Source organism: Contarinia nasturtii, unplaced genomic scaffold (assembly GCF_009176525.2).
Source record: "Contarinia nasturtii isolate CC-2019 unplaced genomic scaffold, AAFC_CNas_1.1 Cnas_scaffold_1371, whole genome shotgun sequence".
Taxonomy (NCBI): Eukaryota; Metazoa; Arthropoda; class Insecta; order Diptera; family Cecidomyiidae; genus Contarinia; species Contarinia nasturtii.
Window position 1 is genome coordinate 438,453 of NW_022198708.1, and position 11,116 is coordinate 449,568.

The window sequence follows — 11,116 nt, forward strand, 5'->3', positions numbered from 1 at the left end:
TTGCTTTGAAACTAATGTCAGATGTCAAGATGCATTCTTTCATTTATACTAGTTAAACACGGACACGGAAACGCTGGTGTTTATTGTAATTTCACTGTTCTGTGCGAGATTTTTCTTGTTGTAAAATTGTTATTTATAGCATCTGATATCAAAGTTAATTTTTATCAAATAAATGAAATGACCTATCCAATTTCGACAATAAAATGCGCTCGAGTTTTATTTTCATTTCAGATTATTACTACCATTTACAAGAAGAACGATGGATCCGCACACGCATTTGAAACACTTTATAATAAGTATTTATAGTTTATTATTTGTGCACTGATTTTTGTGAGCGCACATCAATTTTATGTGTCAATTTCATCCGACGTACAATGTTGACCAAAAGTTTGAGCACATTCATCCAAAAATTAACGCTTTTTGGCTAGGCAAATGCTATTTTTAACTATCCGATCGTAAAGAATTTCAAAATGTTGCTTCTGTGCATGATGTGTGAGGTGCCGACACTTTTCTTGTAAGTTCTGCTTTTTCTTGTATTCAAGTGAGGCACTTGAAAAATTATAAGTGCGTGCCGTACTTCTCCGGTGCATCAACGACAATCCTGTGATTTTTTGGACACTGCAGTAAGTACGGGATAAGGGATCGCAGGGCGAGGATTGAAAAGCATTTATTTTTGTAGGGATGCACTCAAGGTTTTGCTCATTACTCTATGGGTATCAATAAGCCCAGATTTGTCATCATTTATGAGAAATAAAAGTATTAACACATGTATGAAATGATTAATTTATTAACTATTTATATTTATAAAATTATGCAAAAATGTTTTTATTATAATATTGTTACTTTTTTGGTCGATGCATCGGTGTTACTGTTATTTTGTAATTTATTTTAATTTATTTCAATGGAAATTATTGAATGAGCCACCAATGCAGTACAATGATCCTTTTCTCTTCAACTAGGATTAGTTGCAATTAGCTCAAACAAAAGTATGTTGATGATATCCGAATGTTATAATTAATCTCCATTCATATTTTCTGATATTTTATTCAGTTTACATTAGTATTACAACTTAGCAGACGCTGAGTGTGACGAGGAAAAAAACATTTATACATATGCATAGTGCACCACATATTGAACTCTTTCGATTAATGATTTTTTTTTTCAATCTCATGCTCGTATCATTTAATATTGCATTTGTCCCATAAGGAGTAAAGACTTTTCATTTCTTTGAATCATTTATTTCACTGTGGTGCGTACAATAATTGGAAATACTGCGCAGTTTGTGGAAATGTTCTAGCTCCAAATCAATTGTGGTTTCAAATTAACATTCACCATCATGGTTCTGGTTCAAAAAGTTGATGTTTATTTTGTTTGTTTGTTTGTTACAAATAGATAAATAATTGTAATTGATATTTTTAATTTCCGTAATGAAAACTCCGTGCCCGGGAGTGTATGCGAGTGTAAAATATATAGAAATATAAACCTTAAATGTTTACCACCTAACTAGAATTATTTCCGCCTTTTTTGGCCACCACCTCTTCCGCAATAGATTTCCATTTGTTCAGATTTCTCTGGCACATGTCGAGCAGTGGTTTTGTTTCTGGTATTAACCGATATAGTAATGTGTAGCATGGTATGCAAATGCCAGTAAGGAAACCAACTTGTGATGCGGCTTGTTGATCTGGTTGATTTCGATCCATCATGGAAATTGGTATACGACCTCGTTCTCGTTCCGCATCACCTTGTTGATAAAATTCTTCAAAAATCACTCTGACCGTTTGCACCTGAATGTCCCATGGTTTCGTCGATGCAGATAAGTCACTAGCCGTCATTGATATTGCTTGCATTAACATGCGATGCTCCAAAATGCTCCATGAAAATTTCTCCTCTTCCATTAAAATTGAAAGCTTTGCTTTGTTTGGAAAGAATAATGCCAAATCGGTTGCTAAAATGCAATGTTTTATAAGGCCAAGAACTTGTTTATATTCATTGCTATTTAACTTTGCGAAAATGTTGTGTCCCTCCTGGGAAAGTGAAAAAACAACGTACACAATTTATTGATGCGAAAAACTTCAATTGCAATTTCTTACTTACCTGTTGCAAAATTGTAACTGTTTGGTTAAAGTGATGATGTTCCATGGTTGACGTGCTGTAAAAAGGAAATATTAGGTAAAAACCAACAAAAAAATAGAACAAAATATATATTAATAATAACCTGTATATTGCAGCCAATGGTGATTCTGTATCTAACATGAACTTATTATTTTTACCACGGTGGTCCTATGGATGTAAGTAAATACTATAAATGCCTGAAATATGCGTATAAATATATTTTATTCTCTTACCAAGTCATGACACAAGGAACCAATGAATAATGCCAGTCGCTAGAAACAGATGCAAATACACCTCGAATTAATGTCGATTGTATGATACGTTTGCATTAAACTCGTTTTTCAACTTACTTCAATTGGTCTAAATGCGCCCTCGCTTCGCTTAATCACTGTGTACATTGTATTTGCCACCGAAAAGCCATGCGTCCAATTATGATACGGAACACGGCGATAATTTTTTTTAATTGTTAATGTGAATCGACAAAGCGACATCTGATCAAATCTATGCAAACCAAACAGATCTGTGAACATAAAGATCGTATACTTGGCCTTTACAAAATCATCAAATGCGAATGGATTGAAATGATAGTTATCGATATCAACGATTGTTTCCGGTATTCCACTCTCCAGGCATTCTTTCACTTCTTCATCGGAAGCCGTATTATGATATGAGAGCACCTCTAATGCAACACGATACTTTTGGGCCGACCGTCGAATTTTATCATATAATTTTGCATGATGTAGCGCTAAACCACAATAGACCGCAAACATTTCAAATGCCTCTTGATCTTCGGTCACAAAGCTTCCACATCGTTTGTTCACCATTTGTACAACACCAATGATCGAGCCCCGAATGTAAATCGGCATACAAAGAATCGTCTCCGTTTTGTAGCCGGTTATTATGTCGATAGACCGATTGAAGCGCGGATCTGAATATGCATCTTTGATATTTAGTGTTTCGCCACTGGCCGCTACGTGTCCTGCAATACCCGTACCTGTGGAAATACCAAATACACCATGTACATATCAATTAATTTTCTATATTGGATGTATCGAAAATACGTTGTCTCTCACCCATGGGAAAACGAATCTCTCTCGATGGTGGCTGTATAGTGTTCTCATCGTTTGGATCACAGTTTTCTTGGGCATTCGAACCATCGACGCCAACGTCAAAAATGGTCGCATACAATTCCTTGCTTTTTGAATCGACTAAAAACAATGATGCACGGTCGGCATCAACCAAACGCTGTGCAAAGTTCATTATTTTTATTACCAACACATCCATGGAAACCATATCCTGGAAAATGGATCTGCATTGACATTTGAAAAACATATTTTTTTAGTACGTTTTGTTAAACGATGCATGCCGTTTATTTTATAATTCGGATTTCATACTAACTTGACAACAGCCAGTAGAAAATCGTTCAGTTTTCGCTGTTTATTCATATTTAGAAAAAGATGAGCATAATGCAAGGCGATACCACCCCACACCAAATAACTGTACGCAATTTCTTCATCCTCTTCATGGAATGCATCTTCGTCCTCACGACGTAAGATTTCGAGAACTGCAACTAAAGCTCCGTCAGGTTGACTGATTGGTTGACACATAATATGAGCAACGTCTCCCTGTAGAGTGAAAATATAATCATCATCATCATCATAAACATATTGTAAACAACGCTATATAATAATAAGTATACAGCCACTTTAATATAAAGCACACACATACTATGGTAAAGAGTTGAATATGTTTCTTTTGGAATATATTGGGTGTATCTACACCACACCACCAAAAAATGCTACGAAAAATTGGAATAATCAAGCAAAACTTTGGCACCATTGAATTCCTAGATGAATGATAACTGTGGACGTTTTTTTACTCCCCGTGGGTTGGGGCATATGTGGAAGGAATATTGACATTGAATTAAGGAACACCCTGCGTACACCCAAAGTTTTTGTTCAATTCGGTATAGCGTACATCTCCAATTTCAACGCTGTATGTCGTCAATCTAATGAAACATCAAGCGGCTTGCTTGGCTTATCTAAGTTGGTTGTAGACCCTTGGTATAGATAATAAATCTAATAATAAATCTAAAGTCATTCTTACCGCATCAACGAAGCTATCTCGAAAGCGTGCATCTTGGTCGTTTTTGGAAACTCGTACGGTATCCCGTGTGCGAGCAACATAAGGTGGTATCGTATTTCTGTCGCAATTAATTTTTTGCATTTTTGGCTCTCCATTATTATCCGTTAAATCATGTCCGATATACAAGTATAGAGAGTCGTGATTTCCATTTTCGGCTAAATATAGACGAAAACTGTCAGCACCAACCGAAGATGCTATACAATTTGACAGTTCCCACAATACATGAGCCTTTGTTGGATGTAGTTGCAGCGATGTGGTTAAGTCCAAAAGCATCTGACGTTTATCGGCATGAACGCAAAATTTCCATCTGTAAATGCATCTGTTTATGTTTTTGTGCAATTGAAAAAAAAACCAGTGGGAAAAGAAAAAGAAGAGAGAAGAACAGCGAAGTGTCTAGAGAATAGGACATTTTTTTTCTTTTCAAGAATCATTGACACAGAAAGAGAGTAACGGCAGAAATTACACTACAATTTGTGTGCAACTGTGTCTCATCAAAATGTTTTTTGTGTGTTTGGCTTGTGTATTATCCATTGGTGTGATTTACGCACTACATTCGAATCGTAACGAAAAGCATGGAATGAACGAATTTTGTTTGTTTGGTGATTGAGAATTCGATCGTGAAGTGGTTTCACGCCCTATTCTTCTATTATAAAGAAGCAAATGAGAGTTAAAAATTAAAACGTGTAATATAATTTTGCAAATTAAAATTACGATTTTTATGTCATACGATCAATGTTATGGAAATTGTGTGAATTGGTTGAATGAGTTGTTTGTGTGAAAAATCGTTCGGAATCTTTAGATGGAAAATATTTTTATTCATAATTTTCTTTGAAGAATTTATGATGACATTTGTCTTAATGTTGGGACTTTTTTCATGGTTCTTATAAATGGCTTCTGAAGTTTACAATCCTGAGTTGGGAGTGAGTAACTTTAAAAATTATCCGAAAAATGTAAAGGGTCAAAAGAAAATCTCTATCGATAAAAAGTGAAGAGCATATAAATAGCTCATTGGATAAAGTATGAATTTGTTCGATGAGGTCATTTAAAATACATTCCCCAAGGAGGAGGTAATCCAACTTCTTGAACCTATCAACAGAAACGATGAATATCCATAAATCATGGAAAAAAATATTTCTTGCTATATAATAATATCGGTTGAACACGGATAACCAATTTTTCTTCACTGTGGAAAAATTGTGTGATTTTAAGATTTCTATCTCATTACAGAGTTAAAATTTAACATTTTAAACAAAATACTTTCCATATTTTGTGTTTTAGTTTGCATACGACAATGTTACTTAACAAAATTATCAAATTACCAATGTCTGAATAATGTAAAGAAACTAAGAAATTATCGAACTGACTTTTCTACAGAGGGGTAAATGTTGTATCATAGACCGGAAGATGTAAAAAGTTCAGATAGGGGCAAACCCAATTCTTTTTCCTGGAAACCTGTGTGACCAAGGTGGTAAAAACACGGAACCCCCTGCCAACCTATGATTTGAGAATGGATAGCTGTCCCGATCAGATTCAAACTAATTTTCAAAACGTTAATCGTATATATTTGTGCGTGACTGTACATTTATGATGGTCTATGTATGTATTTGAACATTTTTAATGAAAATATTGTGATTTAATTTGTGTGATATATGTAAATACGATTTTGATCGGTGTTTTCTCTTCATTCAGTAGAACCTGAAAACAGTGTGAAATTCGAGAAGAGCAAGACTTTGGTCAAAAACTCTTATGCGATTGTTTTGTTTTTAGATTCTACTGTAATTCATATTCATTGGATGTTCTTCTCAAATTACCGTGACAATGATGTTTTTCGTCCATTTTTACCCAAAGTTGATTGTGCAGCTTTCTTTGCTTGTTGTGTTCGCCTAATCATCCATCTCTCCAATTGCTCCAATTCAATTTCTTTCATTATGTGTCGCTCAAGAAAGTCGGGATTTTCCAAAAGATATGTCGTCACCTGTTCTGGCGATAAATCTTGAGTGACGAAAACGAAAAATATGACACCATCAAATTTCATTAGTTTTAAAAGATTGTCAGTGAGAAAATAATGGCTTTGGCGCAATTTACTTGCTGAGGTTTTATTAAATGTTGTATTTGATTCATAGACTGTGCTGCCATTGCTTTGGTAAGTGCCTGTAAAATATATACAAAAAAAATGAAAAATACAATCAGGCACTTCGTTAAAACATGAGAAAAAAAGACGCTGAAAAAAACGTGCCAAAACATCTGCTTCTGAAATGTTTTTTTAACGTTCCGAATGTACAAATTTATTCTGTCACAAATTCATATACTATGCATTGTGTTTTAAAATTATCTTAGGCATACAATTTTCTGAGCTTTCTATAATTTATTTCAATCAGTTTGGGTTCCATATTGTATTTTTATAACTCAATAAAAATTGAGTAAAAACTTAGAAACGGAATTTAAGAAAATAAATATTGAAAGCTGGTAAAAATTGATTTGGGAAGTAGAAAGTCTCGCTATGCATTTCATGCTATTTTATGAAAAGAATATTAATACAAAAGTGTTATTTGGCTTTTGTATGTAAAACTTAATGCAAAACCAAACAAAAAATAAAAGTTGGCCAAAGATTCTCTGTTGTGGTGATCCGTTTGCATTTTTTTCCTTTGTCTAGCTGCGCTTGCCTCATTCTGTATTGCACAGTGCACGAGAGATACATTTAATAAAAAAGAACGCTTATGATAACTGCGGCCATCAAGGTCATTTACATTTGGAGATGATATGGTACGAAATAAATAGAAATGGATATACAATGTAGTCAATAAATCCATATTATTTTAACGAGAGTTTAGTCCACTTATCCAAACCTTATTTACGCTACAAATTTTGCCGCGTTGACTTTCAATCGCTGTATTTTTTTATTTAAGCGTTTCAACTCCCACTATGCACACCACCCAAAATGCCATCGAACTGTTTTCTTTACTCCACTTTCTATTCCAGACAATAAACTGTTCGTGAATAATATTCAGAGATAACGTGAAAGTACGATAAAAGAGAAAAAACAAACGCAAAAAAGGGTGCTGGGTGGTGGTATTTCTTTTTCGAATTGACGTACAACACACTCATTGCTGCGTCATTCGTTGACTATAATATAATATTGCAGAAGAAACTAACGAACAAAGAACCGTAAGGGAAAGGTAAAGTTATAATCTCAAAGAAAGCAAGAGTCAAAGCATATGGCTGAAATTTGTTCGTCAGCTTTTTCATTAATTTCAAACGATCTCGTCAAGTGAATTATGTGAACACTCTCATTTTGAATCTTATGAAAAGGGATGTTAATTGAGCTTTTATCTTTTTTTTCGGCTTTTTTGTGGTGATTTATTCATGAATATGTATGATATTAAAGAAAGTTATTTTCACATCGGCCCAGCATGGCTCACATGTTTTGTGAGCCTCAAATTCAACATTAAAATTACTAAAATTTTCATTGCTACATCAGACATTTTCTGTTTGAGGCATCAAATTACCCCATTCCGAAGACTCAATTTGAGACTGTCTTCTGTAGAAAATTGGCCAAAATTGCTTTAAGTTTTTTTGCTGCCTCTTTGCAGGCCTCAAAAAGAGATGCAAAGCGCTTTTGTCAATTCATTTTTGGGAAAAAGTAGGACATTTAAACAATTTACCCAACGAATTTCAATTACTACATTTTAACATCCATTTTCTAAATGCAAATGAAGTCTATTCAAAACTTTCATAAATCAAATTGAATAAGTCAGTGAAATGACCATTATTTAAGTCACTTTTTACTTTGCTATGTCATTATCTATGAAACTACATTTAAAAAAAATTGCATTGGAAAATTGACTTATTCTCCGAAAACTCTTATTTTGAAAATTGACTTATTCTACTACAAAAATCCGAATAGACAATTCGCAAATAAACTAAATAGACAGCGATTATTTAAGTAATAATATGTATGTTGTGTGTTGTAGACGTAAAATCAGAGGACGTTTATCAGAGCAATATATGTGAGGAGAAGCGCTCTGAGAAGCCAAAGGAGCATTGATGAGCAAAATAGTGAAAAGAAAAGTTTTAAAAGTTGAAAAAAAGTAAAAGATTCGAAAATTATTTTAATTTGTGTACGCCACTTTCCTCTGAAAGTTTTCTATAGGTGTTTTATGCATTAAAAATGGATAAAATGTGTTTATATATATTTCAATTACAAAAAAAGTCAAAAACACAATTTTTCATTTAAAAAGAAGCATGTGCATGTGCTTGTGTTATCTGACAAAAGCACGTCTTTACTTAAAATATTCTAAATAGTGTGTAAAACCACGTTTCAAATTTTGGAACATAAATGTCATTTTCACTGTCGCATGAACCAAAGTGTTCTGGCGATGAAGCGAAGTGGTGCTTAACAGCTGTGAAAACGGTAACATTATTCATATATTATAAATCTCAAGTGTACCTTCTTCATACGAATAAGCTACAAACATTAATATAAAGCTTACAAAGTTATTATCATTTTGAAGCATGTGACACTAAATGTTTTTGGCTAATTTATTTTTGATTTTAAGTATAAGTTGTTGTGCATATAAATGAAGTGCTGGTGATGGTGTTGATACAAGCTGCCAGCAACCATAATGATAGTGGTTATCTTTCTTTGTAAATTATATATTCAAAAATTATCTGCAATTAAGGCTGACGCCCAATGCGTCATTGATTTAATTAGAATAACAATATTTGGTTTGGTTTGGTTGGAATAATTAAATTGCGTTTAAAGCCATGAATGGCATTATGTGTGTGTGTGTGTTATCTTAATTCAATCGAAAACAAATGCTTCCTAATCAAATTTGAATTGATGTTAAATGTAAGTTAACGATGCATGCTAATCGAATTCAATTCGATTGGGATATGAAATGTCATTTCGAATGGGCTGCGAGAGTGTGGAAAAAAGCCATTAAAATTCCACAAATGCTCTGGCGATGTTGAATTTTTGTTGGAAATGCCATTCTTGAATTTCGATATTCACAAAAGATTTCTGTTTGAATTCGAAACAAATTGAAAGTGAATCTATTTTATCCAATCATTGCAATCTCATTGTGAGCACTTTCAGGTAATATCATATAGCAAGAGACACTATGACTTCTTATTGTTTTTTTTCTTTTGCATGGTTATATTCAAAGCCGAACAATTAAACACGATGTCGTACATGCCTTTGCAAATAGCGAATGTTTAATAAACTGTTGCTATCTTATCGAATTGGTTTTATCATAAAATTGTCCAATTTGTGTTCAAAGTAAAAAAGAAAACAACATAGTAGCCCACACAAGAAGACCTTGTGGCACAGTTTTTTTATTGCCTTCTAACACTATCATCCATTATTATGAAAATGTATAAACATGCCACCAAAATTCGTGGCACACGCCATCCAAAAACCTTCAAAAATATTGTAATACTTGAACAATTCAATTAAATTTAGTACATTTAATAAATAAGTTTGTTTTTTGTTTGATTCCCGAGATAGATTTTATGAGTTGAGAAGTGAACATCGCATCAACACACCAACAGCTAGCACCAAAAACTAAAACAACAAAAACAAGAAGATTGATAGAGTGACGGAGAGAGCACACAATTGAATATTTGGAAAAGGTTACATTCCGTTGCCACAGTAGTATCTAGTCTCATTGTGGTCATGTTACCAACAAGTCAGTATCGAATGAGGAAAACCCGTTACGGAAAACCATCTACTTAGGATGGAGAAAGAGCGAGAGAGAGAGAAAACGAATAAACATTGTGGAGACAGTAACGTATAAGGTCGTTTCGTTGTACGTTTGTTCAGTGCTTTTCAGTTCTGTGTTAAAAATCCAAATACGTAAATACAATTGCGACAAAAAAATCCATGCGATATAAATGCAATAGCATTAACTCTCAACTCTCTCTCTGTCTCTCTCTATCTATCTATCTCAAAATGAATAAAATGTGCAGCAAACATGTAGCAGCCAAAGTATCTGTCGTATACTAATATTCCGGAAAAAGCGTCGAGAAATTTCTTCAGACACATTACGCTTTTTTGCATTTTTTTGAAATGGATGAGATAAATCAAGCTGCAACATGACCATACTGAAGGATACATGATGTGATTTGTTGAATTGAGCTTTGAGAACAAAATGCAAAACCTCGAGAAAGATGGCACACACACAAACATTTTCGGCTCAGGGACATAAGTGCCCGGACGGACGGACAAAAACAGTTTAAGTATATTACGTACATACGGTCAAAATATCCGTACAAACACGAGCGACATTAGTGCCCGTACGGACGGCCAATTCTTCTTTTTTTTGCAACTATAGAAATGAACATATATATTTTTTTAAATTCTTTGGAATACGTACGTACGGTCAAACATATGTTCATGCGAGAAAGATATCGAAACGTAGTTCGGCGTTCACGAAGTTTGTTTTATATTTGATATTGCTAGAGAAAAAAATTATAGCAAAGTGGACGCTCGGAAGAGATAATCGAAATGTTTCAGGGATTCTTGGAAAATAGTTCCGTTTACGGACGTACGTACAAATTAAAAGAAATATATATAATATAGTTATTAAACGCCGTTAGTGCACCTGTTGTTGTATTTACCTGTTTTTATATTATAAATGTTTGTAGAATATAACTGTGTCCGTACGTCGAACTAACATATATATTTTTTAAAAATTCTTTGGAATACGTACGTCCGGTACGATAAACAAAAGTTTTTCATGCGAGAAACATATCTAAACGTATTTCGTTTCGTATTTTGTTGATATAATAGTTTTTATATTGGGCGCAGCGTCTGGTTTTTTTCTATAGTAAATTTATCAAAAAAATTATTATATACTTC

General features: G+C 33.7%; 1 protein-coding gene across 4 annotated transcripts in view; it reads right to left on the minus strand.

Moving 5' to 3' along the window:
* Positions 1-769: 769 nt before the first annotated feature.
* The window catches only part of LOC116345819 (probable 3',5'-cyclic phosphodiesterase pde-5), a 24,452-nt gene continuing 14,105 nt past the window's right edge, over positions 770-11,116 (minus strand). For 3 of the 4 annotated variants that reach the window (XM_031775513.1, XM_031775515.1, XM_031775516.1), the window contains 10 exons: positions 6,343-6,408; positions 6,069-6,249; positions 4,219-4,576; positions 3,511-3,737; positions 3,186-3,421; positions 2,463-3,106; positions 2,346-2,384; positions 2,216-2,280; positions 2,095-2,149; positions 770-2,024 (listed from right to left, as the gene is read on the minus strand). In XM_031775513.1, the coding sequence (XP_031631373.1) occupies positions 1,500-2,024; positions 2,095-2,149; positions 2,216-2,280; positions 2,346-2,384; positions 2,463-3,106; positions 3,186-3,421; positions 3,511-3,737; positions 4,219-4,576; positions 6,069-6,249; positions 6,343-6,408 (2,396 nt within the window). In that variant the 3' untranslated portion in view covers positions 770-1,499. The remainder of the gene's footprint in view (positions 2,025-2,094; positions 2,150-2,215; positions 2,281-2,345; positions 2,385-2,462; positions 3,107-3,185; positions 3,422-3,510; positions 3,738-4,218; positions 4,577-6,068; positions 6,250-6,342; positions 6,409-11,116) is intronic. The other variant, XM_031775514.1, reaches the window with a different exon arrangement.